This window comes from Gymnodraco acuticeps, unplaced genomic scaffold (genome assembly GCF_902827175.1).
Source record: "Gymnodraco acuticeps unplaced genomic scaffold, fGymAcu1.1, whole genome shotgun sequence".
NCBI lineage: Eukaryota > Metazoa > Chordata > Actinopteri > Perciformes > Bathydraconidae > Gymnodraco > Gymnodraco acuticeps.
The window spans coordinates 27,592-46,099 of record NW_022990319.1 but is presented as its reverse complement, the minus strand read 5'-3'; the positions used below and the strand labels follow the sequence as shown (position 1 = coordinate 46,099).

The following is an 18,508-nucleotide window of genomic DNA, read 5'->3' as shown; positions in this document are numbered from 1 at the left end:
TAAAGTTGTGAAGGAGTGGTAGGAATGATGCAGGTATTTACACTTTATATTTGCTTAATTTGTATTTTGCTGTGTCCGTGTGCTCCTCTTTATGTTATGGTGACCGCTCATGTGACCGTGCAGCCATGTCTGCATGCTTTATTGTTGAGCAGGAGGTAATTTAGTTTTTTTTTAAAAACTACTATCGATACAGCATACGTTTTAATTGTTTGTGTTTGGAGAACAAGTATAATTATTGCGGAGAAAAACCAAATTAACAAATAAAAAGTTATAATGATAATAAAAAAGGATGTAATTTACCTGGTAACACCTGGGCATGGTGTTGCCAGCCTATAAAAACAAAGTATTGTTACTCATGGTCTTTGTGGCCCATTCTCTTGATCTGTTCCCCTGCAGGTTTGTTGTATGAGGATGGCAGCGTTAACTTTTAGTGCACTTAAAACCTTCTCTCATGCACGCCATGAACTCCTGATTCCACTCCCACTCCTCACCTTGTGTCAGCAGGTCAGCTCTGATGTTGATCCAAGCAGAGTTGGACATCAGATCCGGCTGAATATGTATCCAGGGACCCATGTGGGTTCTTCAGCTCTGACGAGTAAACGTGTCAGTGAGCAGCCGGCTCTCCCTCTCGCCCTGCCTCGTCACATCGGACACGTTGAGAGGCCGCAGTTGGTGTTTGTTGTTTTAGGCTCGATTGTGCCGAGTCCCGGGCTGTGTCCACCTTCTCCCTCTGCCTCCGTTTATTTGACTTCTCCCAGGTTTAAATTGATTGTAGATACTTTCTTATGAGTTTTCAAACAGGGTCAATGGATGCTTTTGGAAACTTTTAAACTTTTTTTTACCCCCTGGCTCCATTGCCCTGTCAGTTACAGTGCAAAACTGCATCAATACCTGCCTACATTTAATGCTATATTGTCTGAATTATATAACGTTGAATAGAGGGGTAGACTTAGTTTGATCTTTTGTTAATCATGTAACTGCACAATTTCCTTTGGCTCCTTTGATTTTGGACTTTGATGGAATGGTCCTGTTGGAGTGGACAGCTAGAATGGCGGTGTTTAAGAAAGGACTTTTTGTTTGTGAAGGAGACTCTAGAAGAAACGGCGCCTTAATGAGGTACTTGAAGCGCTCTTGGGCCCCATGAAGGGACATTATTCACCATGGTGATCAGAGAAGGGGCGTGTCTTTGAACCAAATCTTTTTGGTGAGTGCTACCAAATGCAAATCGTGAGTAAATAGCGAAAATAAGGACAATGGCGGTAATCACTTATTGTTTGTGTTTCTTTTTTACTTAAAATCTCATTCATTTAATTTGAAACACTTGTCTCTTACTTCTTACATTTTCCTCATGGTGATTGGATTTGTTTGGAGAGCATCCTCAAGCACGGGGTCTTTACAGCCAAATACACATAACTGGCATTTGGATTCTTATCAGCAGCAGAATAAACTATTAAGATTTTTAGAATTCCCCTAAATGCTCGGTGTAATAGAGCTTTACAAACTCTGCAGACAGACTGAATTTAGGCTCAGTCAGTTCATTTGAGAGTGTTGTAAATGAAAGGTGTCGTATGTTATTCCATTCAAGTAGATCAAAGTAGTGCCGTCTTAGGTTGTACGTTTTATGGTGTTACGTGATTAATTCAATTCCTTCAAACTTCAGTTGTTTGGGGCTGCTTGTTCCTTTCTTGCAAGAAATGAATACATGTATCCTGATTATTGAAACTCAAGCCAGTGTCGAGTGAGATTTTTTGAACAATTTCTTATTACGTTTCATGTATTTCTCCTAACTCTCCTAACCGCGAAACACTTTGGCATGGAACTGAAGACAATGGACTGAAAAGCAAGATAAATATGTCCTGTAACAGGAGTGTCTCAAATAATAAGTACTCATTTAAAAAGTCCCAAAGAAGTGCGTTGAAGAAGTACTGACCCATCATTTTCCTGACATGAGGAACACAATGTTCCCTCTAGGCTGTTAGTTCACGTCATGGAACAGCTAACAAAATCAGAAAAACATAATATCTAGAACATTGATCAGCTCGTGAGTGGATCAAAGCTCTTTTGAAAACACGTACAAAACTCTGTGAAAGAAGCCGTCTTTTGCAAGTTAAGATATTTGATTGTGCCATGACAGGTAGACGACCGCACTCTCCCCAAAAACTAACTTTTCCAGTTCTTCCCAGAGCTCAGTGATATCTTTGGCTGACTTCTCCTTCCCTATTCGCCTCTCTAGAGACTGGCGCTTGGTCCTCCTCCTACTTGTTTTCCCTCCAGCTGATGAAGATTTAAACACTGGCCTATTTAGACTAGTATTGCCCCATCATGCTCTACAAATCACCGGGATAGGAGACCACATGTCACATGCTCCGGTGAAAGTATGAAGGGATAGAAAAAGGGCCAGCCGTGTCAGCGGTGACAAGACGAAGCCTCGGATTAGTGACCGCTGAAAACATGGGCTAAGGACAGTCGTACATTTAGGCAGAGGGCTTTATTGGTGCTGATGATGAAGAGGAAATGTGTCTGGGTTTTAATGTGTGAGAGAGTGGGATTTCAGAAATGGTAAAAGTAGTTTCTAATTACAAAGGAAAACATTGGTTTGATGACCGCTGGCTGTTCAGCCTGAGGACCGTACTCACTGTTCCAGGCAAAAAGAACAGGCTGTTAGACGCCTCAACTCATCTTACATATGACATGTGTTGTTCTGTTTTGCATTTGGTTCAATAAACTTGATTTTTTTCTCGCAATTTCATAATTCATACCACAGGGGTTCCACTCTTTCATATTTTATTTTGTAACGTGCCTGTAGTTCTTGCTTTGTCTCATTTGTCAAGTTTTCACCAACAGTCACATTTTAATCCTTGACATCAGAGGAACAACAATCATTTTCACCTCTTAACTTATGGGGAACTTCTTAGCAGTTGCTTCTTTCCAGCAGTTACAGAGCAACGTTATTATTCATTTGGAGTCATATTTGTGTCCAGCTAGGCTCCAACTACAGTCTGTCTGTGTTGTGTTTTCTGCTGATGGCAGTGTACAAGACATGGAAACAATGATCTGAAACTCTCTGTAAAGCTCTGTAAAACTGCAGATCCAGGATGGCTGTTGGAGGCATGATGTCAAAAGAGTGATGCAGAAATATCTTGGGAAAGCAAAATGTTAAATGCCCAAAAATGTACTTCCTAAATCAGTTCCTCACTTTGGCTGAAATGTTCTTACATGAACACATTATTATCTGCCAAAGTAGATTATTTCAAATAAGGGGTTTCTGCGTTTCTCACTTACTGGTTTAAAGGTAGCTGTGCCGATGTAGGATATGGTTTCATGTAATCCTCTGCAATACATATGAAATTGGTGGTCTGTCTGGTCACTGTCAATCAAATCTGATCAAACTACGCCCACACAATCCTGAGAAATCTGACTTTTTAAAAATCCAAATCATAACTAAAGGTGTTCTTACCTCACTGTTGCTCGTTCAGTCATGAATATTTAAATTTGAAGTTTCTTACTCCATGATATAATTGATGACTTGTAAGACAACAGTTCCTCAGCTCTGTTTCTTTGTCCCCTGAACAGATGGGATGAACTGCATGAACAAGGACCACGGCTGTGCCCACATCTGCAGAGAGGCTCCAGGCAAGGGCGGGGTGTCGTGCGAGTGCCGTCCTGGCTTTGAGCTGAACAAAAACCAGAAAGACTGCATATGTACGTATCACACCTAACCTCAGTGTTACACCCCCCATGAGTGAATTGAGTAAGCATTTAACCACTTTCTGATTCCCTCGTAATGAAGTCAATGTTTTTTTTAAACATGTTTCTGGTTAGATGCTTGAAATAAGATCTTTGGTCAACACAAAAGTTGTTTTTGTTCTATGCCATCAAATACGCCATTAGATGGAATATCCTAAGTTGCTAACAAGTGACTACATTTGACTGTTAACGATCATAACGCCAAAAATTAGCCGCCTTTAGCTTAGCGGTGGTGAAGGAAAACACTCGACCATGATGTAGTTCGTTAGCTTTTATACTTCTGGCGATGCATTTACGTTCCCTAAAATAATAAAAGTGGTGTTAATATCTAGAGATGGTCTCAGGTATGGTATCAGAAACATCAGGAATCAGGAATATTTAGAAATCCGATGTAAAATCCCATTGCTTTTTTACGAAGGGAGCCGTTGCGATGCTAACTTCCGGGTTGCCCTTCAGAAATATGTCATCACTGCACCACTCTATTTAGTTTCAATTCCTTTTTACAGTTCACATGGGAGCAAGGTATTAACACTCTGTTTCTGATTGTATTGAGGTTACGTACTGGTGCAATGAAGGATCTTAACTCTTTTAATAATAAACATCTGTAATAGCAATGATGGACAAGATCCAGTAGGCCTTCAGGGGTAAATTATGAGGGCGGACATTTAATACCAAAATCAGTTAAGCGTTTCAGGCCAAGCCGAAGGTGCTGAAGGATTCAGTAGAGAGAGAATTCATGTCTCAAACTCCCCCCTCGCAGCTCAATCTCTGTTTCTCACTCTTCACGCCGAGCGCCTGCAGCCATGGAATTTAGGGCTGCTGTTTTTGAGGGGGGGGGGGAAATAAGCTTTTAGTTACGATTTGTTTGGCATCAAATCTTGTTCTCCTCTCAGACGGTGAGAGTGTAAAGATTGTGAAAGCCTCCGAAAGGGCTCTAATGTGTCACCTGCTGTGGTAATATTTCATTAGACGCCAGGGACCCGGTGCTGTGCCGGCCTTATGAGCACTGCGGCACAGGACATGATGGAAGAAATGCTAGCTTTTCTCCTTTCTCCTTATGCCCTCTTTTGTTCTGTTTCTCACATCCTCTCACGTCTTTACACCTTTTTTGTCTTTGTATTTCATCTCTCACCTCCTCTCTTCTCTTCATCTGAATAGTTTTCTATCCCTTTCCCACTGGAGAACTGTCAACGAGGCAAATTAGGAGGTTAACAACTTGGAGGAATCACAAACTGTTGAAATAGTTCGAGTTTGACAAATCAATTCTGTTTACTATGGCAAACCCCATCTCAATAGTTTGTGGCCCGTCAAAAAGTACTTCTCAGCTCGCTGTTTTTGCGGCCAAGTTTAAAGCTTTTTATTTTCTGCTGCGTAAGGGTTTGCAAGTACTCGAAAAAGCTCCAGGAAAGATCCTGCATTATGATCTCTTCTTTACAATTGTCTCCATATCTCTCCGCTATGGATGGATTTTCTTATCCTTTTGTTGTTAGTTTTTATATTTTCTCTTTCCCTCTTCCTTTTCCTCTTTTTGCCTTTTGACCTTGAGATTTCAAGGAAGTTGGGAACCTGTTTAAGAACATTTAAAATGCATGGAATCCAGTTTGAACTTACGGTGGACTCACCTTAAAGTAGTGAATTAAACCCAAACCAGGATATTTTCCTAAAACTAACCAGTCAGATTGTGTGTCTTAAACTATCAAAAGCTTAAACAATTAAAAGATCTTTTAAAATGTTGTTTTAGAAACCGAAATGTTATTCCATAAAACCCTTAAAAAATAGAATACTAACTTTACTAAATGTTAAATATAAAAGGTGTCTATATGCTACAAACAATAGAACCTTACCTTTATATAGATTTTATATTGCCAAAGAATTTCAAACACTATAAATATATTATTTTCAAAATGTTCTTATCCTCTCTTTCTTTGTCCCTCGCCCCATCTTTGTTCTTCCTTCTCCATCTTTCTTATACATCTTAATTCTCCCTTTCTCCTGATCTTATTTCTGTTGCTCTGTAGTCCTCTCTTTTTACCATACGACATACCATTGTTGCATCACAGCATTAAGAGCACTAACAAGGACATATATTTAAGAAACAGAGAAACAGACATTTAGGATAATATAACCATCACTGAAGACCATATTTATTACACTCACCCTTTCTCTGTTTATCTCTCCTTCTCTCCTTAATTCACTCCTTCGTCTCTCTCGTTGCATCCTTTTATGGCCCTCTCCCACCTGTCACACCGAGCCATATATCCAATACAGCATCCATGTTGCGTCTTCGTTACTGCCCCCCCACATTGTTGTTAAAGCTAAATCAAGAATGAGTGGACCTTTTAAAATGTCACGAGCCATGTTTTGCGCATGATATACAAGCCAGGAATGTGTGTGTGTTGTATTCAGTGACGTGTAACTATGGAAACGGCGGTTGCCAGCACACATGCGATGACACAGACACAGGGCCGGTGTGTGGCTGCCATCAGAAGTACGCCCTGCACTCAGACAGCAAGACCTGCATCGGTGAGTGACAACCAAGAAGTCTTCCCAGTTCACACACACACACACACACACACACACACACACACACACACACACACACACACACACACACACACACACACACACACACACACACACACACACACACACACACACACACACACACACACACCCTGAAGCCCCCACAGCTGTTTGACTGTAACATCTGTTGTATGGTAGAAGGCCATGACCGTGTCGGTGTAGCACAGCTGATAAAAGAAGCAAGGTAACAGAATGTGGAAGTGTGTTCGGGGGTTGGAGTTGGACAGTTGAAAGATAGATCATCTCCGAGCTCCACAACCATTCCTCTCTTCTTCCCTTGATACTGAGGGAAACAGCACTTTAACAGATTGATGCACACTGATTTACGGGTCATAAAAAGGACATGGGTAACACTCAAGTGTGAGCTTCTCAGCGATAAAGAATAAGAATTAGACCTTATTAAATCAACAATTTTTCCAGGTTCTTGCAAACTTAATGCTGCATCAAACCTGCTAAGATACTCGTATTATGTTCAACCCAACAGAAACACGGTAGTGAGATTGTCAGTAGATTTAGAAAAGAACAAATATCTTATCAACTAAATTATCAATGTTTTTAATTGTGAAAATCCTTAAATCAACAATGAATGCAGAGTCACATTCAAATATGTCTTTTATTATCATGTTTATTTCAGGCTCAAAATGACAGTGATTGCTCTCAGTAGATGCAAACATTTTAAAATAGCTGATTTGCATACTGAGAGCACCTTGTTTAATTTAAGACCATTTTCTAAACTACTTATCAAGGGTTATCTTCACCTTATCATACCCAAAGAGTCAACGTAGAAGCTCGATTGGGAACTGGGTGTTTTCAGATTGTGAAGCTGTCGCACATTGGATATAAAGTCCGTAGAGGTGCGCTGCATTGCAAAAAGTCTCTTGAATGATCCATTGGGGCCATAACGTTACTCCTGTGTTACATGTTTGAAAGTGAGTTGCTTTTGAATGTATCAATACCCACTCTGATACTCCATTCCTCATGTCAGAACTCAGTTGACTCCACAACATGCTGAGGACATCCTAGCTCTCACATAATGGACATTGGTTTTTGTCTTGCAATTGTTTTAATCGGTAAAGGATAAATAAAAGCGTTCAAGGTAAGTGGAGTTCTTCAACTGTTATTTTCCGCCTTGTTTTTGCTGATATATATATGTTATTAGTCATTTGTAAAGTCTTACAGTAATTTCATCACCACATTTATGACCTTAGCCAGCCCACTGCAGCTGGTTCCAGTCACAGTGGTTGTAGTTTGGCCTCAAGGGCTGTAATACATGAAGCACATTGAAGGTGTTGATCAATTCTGCATCTTCAAGTTCATAATTGAATCAGCAAGTAATCAAAGTTGTGCCCTAAATTAATTAATGTTTTTCCCCAAAAGTGATAACCTCCAGTTATTGTAGTGGTAGGAACTGAAGTGTTCCCCTACTGCCAGAATCACTAACCCACCAAGATTATGGGTCACCTAATCTCTGCCAATTAGTGAGCTGCTTCAGTCCATGTGACTTTTGTTTACAAGTTGTGGTTCATTTGTAATTGGACAACGAGATCCCAATGAAACAACAAAAGAAAAAGTCAACAATTCCTTGTGGTTTAAACCAAAGAAAACAAAGTGGAAGTGCGTTTAAACACATCATTACATGTGAGATTGCAACCACCTGCACAACCAAACAACACACACTCATTCATGCTGTGAACTGAAAAACACGAACACACAGAATGATGTCAATGCTGTTGATAAAACCATGGACACACAATGATCTGATTTTGATGTGCTGTCCTTCCTGTTGTTCGTACACTGGAAACACCTCCCTCTGTCTCAACACACGAGCAGTTTGCTGTGCTGCTAGGTTTTGACTGCCATTAACCACTTTTTCTTTCCAGCTACTTTAAAGAAGAACACACCATCGAGGAAAAGGCTGCAAAGAAGAAGATACGATAAAAATGAGAGAGAACCCTCCCTTCTTTCCAAATGTCTTGTGTTTTTTCTCTCTATCTCTATTTTATTTGACGAGAGAAAGGTCTTCGGACTGGGTGTCCCAATTACTCAATGGACCCACCTGTCCCCACCTTTCCTTTATTCTTTCTATATAGTGCTATCCCTCTGCTCCTCCGCCCTCCTCCTCCTCTTCCTCCTCCTCCTCCTCCTGCTGCTTCCTGATTGCCTGTCTTGTCTGAGCATCCATGTTAAAACTCAATTCAGGTGGATTGAAAGGATAAATCCTCAGTGCACAAGAGGAAAGACTGGCTCTGGGTGCTGTTGGGGTGGGGTGGGGCGGTACGGTACGGGACGGGGGTCAGGGGCCACGTGTTAGACTTTGTGGCTAAAAGCGGACATCTCAATTGCAGCCTGATCTTAGGTTAAGCTCCCTCAAAAGCAAACCTAACCCTACTCCTCCTCCTCCACCTCTCTCTCTACCTCCTCATCCTCCACCTCCCGAACACAAAAAAGCAAAGCGAGAACCACAAACCTGCCGACAACAACATCCCCATCCATCAGCCCCCTTCCTTGCTCCATACTCCCTGATAGAGAGGCAGGGGCTTGCACCGCTAACCCTTCTTTCTACTGCCTCTGTCCACTCACATGTGCCATATCGTCCAAGTGTCTGTCACCTCCTCTTTTACTAATCCGTCCAATCATGTGTGTGTTTGTCTGCTTGTCCAGCTGCATGGGAGAGCCTGCCCTGGTATGGTTTCCCTTTTTTTTAATTTCTTTTTTTACCCTTTTTGGAATTGAATAACATTTTGTTTTTTGTTATTGTTGTTGTTTATAGTGACCCTGGTCCTTGTGTTGTTGTTTTTCTCAGTGCATCGGTGTTTACCATTCTCCTCGTAGTTGTAGTAGATTGGCTTGGTTTAACTCTTCCCCCCCTCCATGTCCTGTGGTCTGGCTCTCTAATCACTCCCCTCTCTGTGGGCCTCAGACCACTGCTTAGCCCTGTAGACTCTTTAGAAGTGAGTGGCAGGGACTCCTCTCTTCCCACCCCTTCTCAACCTGGCTCACACATCCACCCACACATTTTATCTCCCTCCGTGACAGATTTTTTCACACACTTAAGAAAGCAGACGCTCAAAAGCACACGGACTGGTATGCCCAAGCTCTCAATTCAACAATCACGCACACATTCATACAGCCACATTTCACTCGTTAGCCGAGCACCAGAAAGCCTCCATTCATCCCTGAGTGTACTTCAGAGAGTCCTCCACTTTGTCCATCAAGCTCCCAAGAGGAGAGAGAGAAAACCGTAGCGGGACAGGGCCGGGGAATGGAATGAACATTAATTACTCCCATATCCACCCCCTCACCAACCTCAGGACTGAGTGTATACATCAAAGCCCAGTCCTATAGCGGCAAGTGGCGTCTATTCAAGAAGAGGTGCTCATTCAGGCCCTAATGACTCAGGCCCAAATGAAAGGCCGCCTCCCTCCTCGCTAACGTAAAACCCACCATCATCAACGCACCACATGCATGCCATCTTAACCCTTTCTACAACCATCGTCAGGGCCACCCTCCGACCTCAGCCCCCCCCCCCCCCAGCTCCGCTGCCCACATTTTGGATTGTGGTTCTTCCAGCGTTAACTGTTAAAGCCAGTTGTGATGTGTTCCATAGACAAACAGGCAACCAGCGCTGCCCCCAGACTACCCCCTCCTGCCTTTTTATTTCTCTGCATGCCCTCCCTGCACTGCCCCTTCAAACCCCATTTCTCAGTGTGTGCACCCCTTTGTCCCTCATATAGCTCTCCCATTGTGGGCCATGATGGGACTGATTCTGCCTTTCCTTTTCTACCTCGGTATCTTTTTTTCTTCTCTGTTCATCATTTCACTCAAAAATCTTGTCATTACTCGGTTGTTTGATCACTTCTTGCTGCTGTTCGACCTCTCGTCTTCCTCCCCTTCACCTCTTTTTGTCATCATTACAACTTGGTTCCGTCTCTGTTCCAACATTTAAGACAGCTTGTCTTGGAAAGGTTGGACAAGTATCCTCCCCTCCCTTTCTTTCTCATCTTCCTCCTCCATCCTAACGCAAGGGAATCATTGCTGAGAAAGTGTGGCTGTTTGATATGGAAGACAGAAACTCCATCTGCAAACAGTAACGTCAACATAAGATTTAAGATTCCCGTTAATGTTCACCCCAACCTCATTCCATCCCTAAAACCCCCACACCTCTAACCATCTTTTATTGGTTTACTTTTTCACGTAAGTCCTCAATCTCCTTCCCTCCCCACCTACCTTCTTGCCTATCTACCGCTTCATTTTGTGAGCTACACACTGATACCAATATTTCATTTATTTTATTTTGTTCTTTTGTTTGCTCTGGGGGATTTATCATTTGTTTGGGGATTAACACTCTAACAGGGATTTTGGCGCTTCCTCATCGCTTCTTGCTTCTTGGCTTTGGTTTTTTTGCTCAAACACCAAGAGGGGCTGAAGGTCTGGTCATTTGGGCTTCTCATTAACCTGCTGCTCACTGTTTGTCCCCTTGTCACTTGTGTTTTAGAGAAAGATGAGGCTGCAATTGAGAGCTCTGAGTTCAATGCCACGTCAGTAGCTGATGTGGACAAGCGGGTGAAACGGCGGCTACTTATGGGTAACTCTTTTCTTCCTCTTTCTATGTGTTGCCATGGCGCTTGTGCTTGTATCCCCGACTCCATTCCTCTCCGTTCCTCCTCGTCCTCCTCTCTGTCTTTATTTTGTTAACATTCTTTTTTTTGTAATCCGATGATGCCCACTGTGTCTCCCACAGTCCGTTTTGTTGCTTCTGTACCTTACGTGATGAAAACAAAGTGAAAGAAGTCCCTGTTTTCCTTTGAACTGGTCCTTCCTAAAACTACTAAAGGTTTTTCTCGATGACTAACATTGGCTTTCCATGTTGCACCTTAAGCCGCATTCACATGATTCGCTCTTTGCTCACTGTGAGGTTGGGTGCAGAGCCTTGCGGTGAAAGCACCAGATACGTTTTGTTTTTATGGGTACCTCCCTTGTTAGCTTGCGCCGCTTAGCACAGCTGTCATCTGATTGGTTGTGCATCAAAAAGTCAACAGCAATCAAGAACTGCTCGCAATTTCTTACGATTCGCGACGCTGAGGGTAGAAACACAACATCAACGACAGCACAGAGCCGTTTTACCGCTTGTCATGTGAATGTAGCTTTACTGTACAATGTATGTGTTCCATTCCTCTAATAGACTACCAATGTTGTAATATAACGTTCTGGACCATGGTTGCCCCATGGTTGCCCCATAAACGTTTTACACTGTACTTGGCAGCCTATTCTCAAAACCACAATCTTCTGAAGGGGCAGTAAAGGCGAGCGAATAAAACCAACAGTCCCATGCTACCTTTGTTTTTAAGGATGGTTTTCAGGTTCGGTTTCTGCTGTAAAGGATGGCTATTGATGAAAGGTGCAACATCGAGAACTTATACAAAAATAAACGAGATGGGCATTATTTGGTTTCTGAAGGACTGGACCCTGACACTTTTCTTTTCAGATCTTCAACTCATCATTCCTCCCCTGCACCCCAATATCTGGAACTCCAAACTGATGTGCTGTACAGTCTGCAGTCAATTGATTTACAATTTTATTTCAGCAGGTTCCGGACAATGTGGCTTGGAGGAAGAATGGAGAATTTGTTTTTCCTCATCTTTATTATACCTCTTTGTTCTTTTCTCTTCTCCTTTATTTACCTTGAATATAGAAGTCTCCTGACTCCACACTAAACCTTGTTTCACTTCCTGTTGTACCAGCATGTCACCTTTCCTGATGGTGCTCCTCTTGTAACGTCATTTACAACTTGCTGCAAATTACGCTGGAAAAATCCTCAGGTTTTTCTTTCAAATAAAACTGTCTACAATAGCACCAGCCTCAGTAGCACCTTTGGCAAGTCTTGCAGTGTGAGAAAGGCTTTGAGGACACTGCCATCCAGATTCCCATTATCCAGTCTTTCTGAATGTTTTGATGTCTGAATCTCAGAACTGTCCACAAACAGAAACAAAAAACAAAGTCATGTTAGCCTAAACAGCCTAAACTTTGTTCAAGTTGGCCACTCAACATAGAAGTTGATAAATGTGAAACTTATATTCAGCTTGGTGGAATCCATCATCTTTTCCTGAAAGCTCCACTACACATCCTGAGCGGTTCAGCAATTTGCAGTTTCGAACCCTGAATAATTCAAATGTTACCACATTAAAGCTTGCAATTGATCTGGAAACCTTACCACGTTAAAATGAAATTAGAAAAATTACACAAATAATTCACATTATCAAGTTTGACCCTAAGTGCCTCCCATACATCCAGTACAGTTAAAGTTAGGGTTAGAATTAAATTGCATGGCAGTAAAAACGAAAAGAAAGCGGAGGCATTGTGGGAACAAATAGTGCTAACAATGTGAAACTGGCAGAGCGAATACTACCAAGAACATATTCCGTGTGTCGCACACATTATACAGAGGGTGATCACAGTTATTCTCTGTGACAGCCGCTTTGAAGATGCTTCAGCTAGGTGTCGGAAAATTGTTGGACTTCATGCCAATAATTAAGAAATCATTTAAACTCAGCTGAGATGTTACTATAAAGCAAAAATAAAACATCTTTTGATTATTCATGATTAATCACAGATTATTATTGTTATTATTACTTTTAATCAAGGGCCACCACTTACCCCAATATATTTGGATACTCAACCCTGAGGGAAGTTATCAGTGTGCATGAACAAACACATGTCCATGCCTGGGGTTGTTAAGAGCATAGTGTCCATCCCGATGCTGCACTGGCACCGCCTGAACAGCAGCAGCATGTTAGATTTGACATAGCTATCAGTCTGATTCCTCTGACACGAGGTGCTCCTGCCTGTGCACTCGCTGCCATCACACAGCACAGACAACGTGCCGATCAAGACAAATGGATCTGCGACCGGAGCTCTAATGAAAGGCGGTGGTGAGATAACAAAAGGAGAAACCTTGAGAGCAAGCCAGAAGGGAAATAGGACAGAAGGAGTGTGGGCGATCTGATGAAAAGTAATTCTGAGACATTTCATGACGTTGCTATTGAAGAAAATTCAGGAGCCAGGTGCTGCACATATGTGAACGAAGTGTCAAAAGAGAGACTCACTGGTGCTACATTGGCTCTGGACTCCAAATAAACCATCCCCTCTGGACAGATGGAGCTAAGCTGATGTGTGTGTTTGTGTGTTCACAGTAGGTGTATCTATATAGCGGGATTGCAGGCCAGAGCTATGCTGACTGACAGCTGATTTAGATGCCAATCACGGGGGAAAAGGGGATCTTGTTGAGAGCTGACAGATGATCGTGCCCCTCTCACCTTTTTCCAACAGTTAGTGACTTGGCATGATGCTTTAGTACACACAGTGCACATAGTTTTCCCTCTCATGCTTTCCATCTTTAATCAATAGAACATGTGTCCTCTCTTGGAAAAAGTCAGCAGTTCCATGAGAAGACGACGATGTGTATCCATACAGTTTTTCCTCTCATTCCTCTTCCCCTTGCTGACATATTGTCATCCATTATCATGCAGTTGCTGACCTTGTTCAATTGGCAAGAGGAGAGTTATGTTGGGTTGCTTTCATTTTGGCAGCCTCCCCCTCTCCTGAAATCTTAACATTTTGCATCATCTTCTGAATATGCTGCCACCTTTTTCCTTTCTCCATTCAAATTGATTTCATCTTGAGTCAAGTGGTCTTTATAGTCTAAAAATAAAAATCATAATAAAAAAATGAACATTATTACCTAATACTCACAGACAATATGTGAAATACATGCAACAGTAGCATTTCTAGAAACATTATCAAACATGTTCATCAAATAAAAGTGGAAATGGAAAAGTTGTGAACTGACTCAACAGTCAATTCCCGAGAATAGACATTGGGCCTTTTTTTATTCATACCACCATATTTTGGGAAATACACTACACTTTTTTGCTAAGAGTAAGATAAGAACATTGATTCCAGTCATGTTTCTGTAAACATTATGCTTGAGCCAGCAAGCTATTTGCTAGGTTTAGCATATATACTAGATATACAGCTAGCAAACAAAGTCAGCCTACTTACATCTTATTCTTTACATATTGTCGTATTACAGAATATTTCTCGGACGGGTGACTTAATGGAGTCTTAATGTGAAGTAAGGTTTCTCTAGTAATAGTTTTGATGGTAACTTACAAGATGCTGGTATTTTGAAGATGTTGAACTATTCATGTAATCTTTGCCACAATCACAATCCACATTCAATATGTGTCATTGCTTCAGTTACTCTGACACATAATCAGCAATTTCGCAATTGTAGCCTTCACATTGTGGACCGTGTCAACAGAGAATACCCCAACTTTTGCAAGTGTGGTGCTGAAAAAAACAAAACACCAAAGACTGATCTAACATTAGACACCCAGAGGAAAAATACAGTATGAGTTTAGAATCCATCATATGTGATTCCAGCCCTCATGACATCGAAGTAACAAGCAGATATATGCTGCGCACACACAAACACACACACACTCAAACAGGCTGGGATAGAAATATGCAGGGTTATATGGAGAGTGTAGAGGCTTGGAGATGGGGCCGAGGGGGTTATAAGGGGCTTGTCCAGCACATCAATCAGGCTCGGCGGTGCGTCTGTGTTCCCCTTCTCAGTCTGGCCTGAGGCTGGGGCGCTGAGCAGGACTGTGCTCAACCCTCACCTAATGATAGGGCCAACTGTACTCTGTATAAATCACTCTGACCCTCAAACACCACCTCCACTCACATCAAGCCCACGCTCATGCACATGTACCTTAACACTAACACAAAAAGTCTTATTGACTGTATGCACCTGCGCAGGCATACAGCCTTTAACCTTAATTCTCACGCAGACGGACAGGGACCCAAGCTGGGGAGAGGAGATGGGACAGGGGTCTTCTGTTGTATCATACAGGACCAAGTTTAAATGAGGGTTACGGTTAGTGTCTACTTTCCCCTTTGCTGTTTTTCTACACAAACACAAACTCTGTGAAGCCTCCTGCAAAACATTTTTAAATAACGAATCCATTTAAGACAATACGGAGGATTAGGGTCTTTAATGTCAGAATCCTGACACAAACTTTTTGACAAACAAAATCAGAACTTTCAGTTTAATCTCAGAATTCTAAGAAAATCGTCACATTTCTGAGAAGAAAGTCTGAATTCTGGCAATAAAACTCTACATTTTTTACTTTAATCTTCAAAAATTCACATGTGGCCCTTTTCCTCCCTCGTAAGACAGTTCAGAATTACAAAATAGTTTGATATCTGGTCTCAGAACGTTCCCAGAGAGAACGAGACATGAAAAACATTGCGTGTGATGAACACAGAGCTTTCAAGGATAAACACAGCAAGGAACAAATGAGGCTAGAAAACAGATTGATGCTGTTTGGAGCCACATGAAGAAACACAAACAAACCCACAAATACCTTCCTGTTTCTTGACAGAATGCTTTATGCTAATGAATTGACCTCTAGATGTGAATGTGTTTGCACGCCTGAAAAGGCTTTTCCTATTTCCTCACTTCTCCTTCACAATCCTGCCACTTTAATTAAATGGGAAGAAGCTGCCAAAAAGGAGGGTAATGTCCCCGATTTACATGTTGCTGGAACAATCCTTTGAATTTCAAAAGCCAACTTTTGTTATGATGGTGTATTTATAAATGTGACCTGTTGGGTTTCAGATGGAGGTTTTAAAAGCCCGAGAACTAGTGGAATATCTCAACTCTTAGCCCTTGTACCTTCAGCAGCAAAATGTACAATTTTCTCTAAAATTATTGAAGTCAAACCCACCAATAACCAAACATTTACTAACTGAAACTTCCTTATTAGGTGTAGTTTTATTAAATCCCTTTCAACAAACATGAGTCAACGTCAAATGTCAGCCTCCTCAGCACTTTTGGAGGCGTATTGGGAAAGTGTGTACCGAGCTTTGCTAAAGCAACAGTGGCTGGGCAGGTGAGCTAGAGTTACCATGAGCTCCTGTTGGTTTTGGGATCAGCTCAGGCAATATCCACAAGTCCCAGCAAACCTTTATCTGCGCCACGTACAAAAACATTTTTCTGGACTAAAATATACGCCGGTGCTGCCGAGAGTGTTCTAGACTTACAGCACTCAACCTTGCACTAACTTTATTTTTCCATCTACTTACATTAACCCTTTCCCTTTTTGTGTTAACGATGATTTCTTGACACATTTTGAAACAGGACCAACCATTGAGCCAAATACTTTTTCACCTGAATATTTACTGTCACTTTCTGAGTTTATGAACACTGCATTATCTTGGTAAAAAAAATGTTTTATCTTTGGAGTTTTGTGAAAACGCAAGAAAACATTACTGTGCTGTTTGTGTATTTTTCCACTGCATGAACCTTTTCTCTCAACCCACATCCCCTTCAGTGTCCCTTGTTTCTTTTTGATGCTGTTTTAGAAGCAGGGGTCACATGTTAACACCCCCTTCTTCTCTTTCTCTTCCTCCATCTCTGTCCCGCCATCTGCAGAGACCTGCGCCGTGAACAATGGCGGCTGTGACAGGACATGCAAAGACACCGCCACAGGGGTGCGCTGCAGCTGCCCCGTGGGATTCACTCTGCAGCCCGATGGCAAAACCTGCAAAGGTCAGTAAATTGAACGTTTTCTGATGCCTTCAAGCCTGCTGTATGACTATGAGCAAAGGTCTACAGCTGCTGATCACTGAGCACTCTGGGCACTGTGTAAGCGTTTCAGTTACCTAGACCAAACCACACCCCAGCCATCTGCTTCACTTCCAACTTCGCAGAGCATCGGTCGTGGTCACTGCCATAGTCTGTTGTTTTTTAATATGCTTTTTCTATGCTTCCACCAACCTGCCGCTAACGTCAATGACAGTGGTCCGAGGAGAAGGCTGCCGCAGCGTGGGCCAGAACTTCCCAAACATATAATTGTAGTATTATGGCTTTCTTCTAAACAAACAGCCCCGCTCAATGAGGCCGACCCGTGGGTTCAAACACTGGCAGCAGTGCTTTATCTCCTCAGGGCGAAGCAGCAGTGAGAAGGTTGTGGACACCTGGCTATTGTCTTACCAAAGGAGAATAATTGTTATTGTCGAGTAGATTTACACTAACAAAGAATGTGCCTTGGCGTTTCGTGCATACAATAAACAATAAACCAATAAGATTAAATAAATAAGACACTATCAAGATACTATTACAAATAAAAACACAAAGAAAGTTTAGTGCGTCAAAAATATTGGTTAATATAGGAGAATATGCAAAAGTTCACAGTGACGATGATATGTACAATGTAATGAATATGTATTTCTGTATATAATCTGCCACATGTACAGTACATGTATGGTGTAGGATGCTACACCTCCTTCCTCCTCTCTGTATGGATATGGAGAGATGGAGTTGTGGGGCTCAACCATTTGACAGACATGGTCAAGGAATTGTCACAGCAACAAGGCTATGTGACGTGACATGACTCTTTGCATGTCAGAATCTGCAGTCCTCGTGTGATCCGAGCGTGCTCTTTTTAAATGGTATAATACTGTATGTGTGTATGTTCTGGAGTGTGTGTCAGGCAGTTTGAGAATGTGGCATGTAAGTGTGTGAAATCCTGGAACCGGAGCTGTCTCAGGCATGGCAGGCAGACGACGCATCGGCAAACTTTAAGATGTTTGAACAGTGAGGCCCACGCTGCCCAGCCACTCTCTTTCAGCCAGGACACGCAGACAGCACCATCCAGCTGTAGATCGGCATATATACTAAAGTAGACAAACAAGACAAATCAGTCGGCTCCTAATTTCCCTAAACAAAAGGATGCAACATGATCATCATAATTACAGTTGCAAGAAAAAGTATGTGAACCCTTTGGAATTACCTAGATTTCTGCATAAGTTGGTCATAAAATGTGTTCTGATCTTCATCTAAGTCACAACAATAGACAAACACAGTCTGCTTAAACTAATACCACACAAACAATTATATGTTTTCATGTTTTTATTGAACACACCATGTAAACATTCACAGTGCAGGGTGGAAAAAGTATGTGAACCCCTAGGCTAAAGACTTCTTCAAGAGCTAATTGGAGTCAGGAGTCAGCCAACCTGGAGTCCAATCAATGAGACGAGATTGGAGGTGTTGGTTAAAGCTGCCCTGCCCTATAAAAAATACACACCAGTTTTGAATTTGCTATTC

The 18,508-nt window shown here is 41.9% G+C and overlaps 1 protein-coding gene across 4 annotated transcripts in view; it reads left to right on the top strand.

The window, feature by feature from the left end:
• LOC117550651 (signal peptide, CUB and EGF-like domain-containing protein 1) overlaps positions 1 to 18,508 on the top strand; it is a gene marked incomplete at its 3' end in the record, with an annotated part of 91,370 nt that overhangs the window by 45,934 nt on the left and 26,928 nt on the right. For 2 of the 4 annotated variants that reach the window (XM_034223122.1, XM_034223120.1), the window contains 4 exon segments: positions 3,574 to 3,702; positions 6,154 to 6,270; positions 10,826 to 10,915; positions 16,832 to 16,948. In XM_034223122.1, coding sequence (XP_034079013.1) covers positions 3,574 to 3,702; positions 6,154 to 6,270; positions 10,826 to 10,915; positions 16,832 to 16,948 — 453 coding nt within the window. 4 annotated transcript variants of the gene reach the window in all.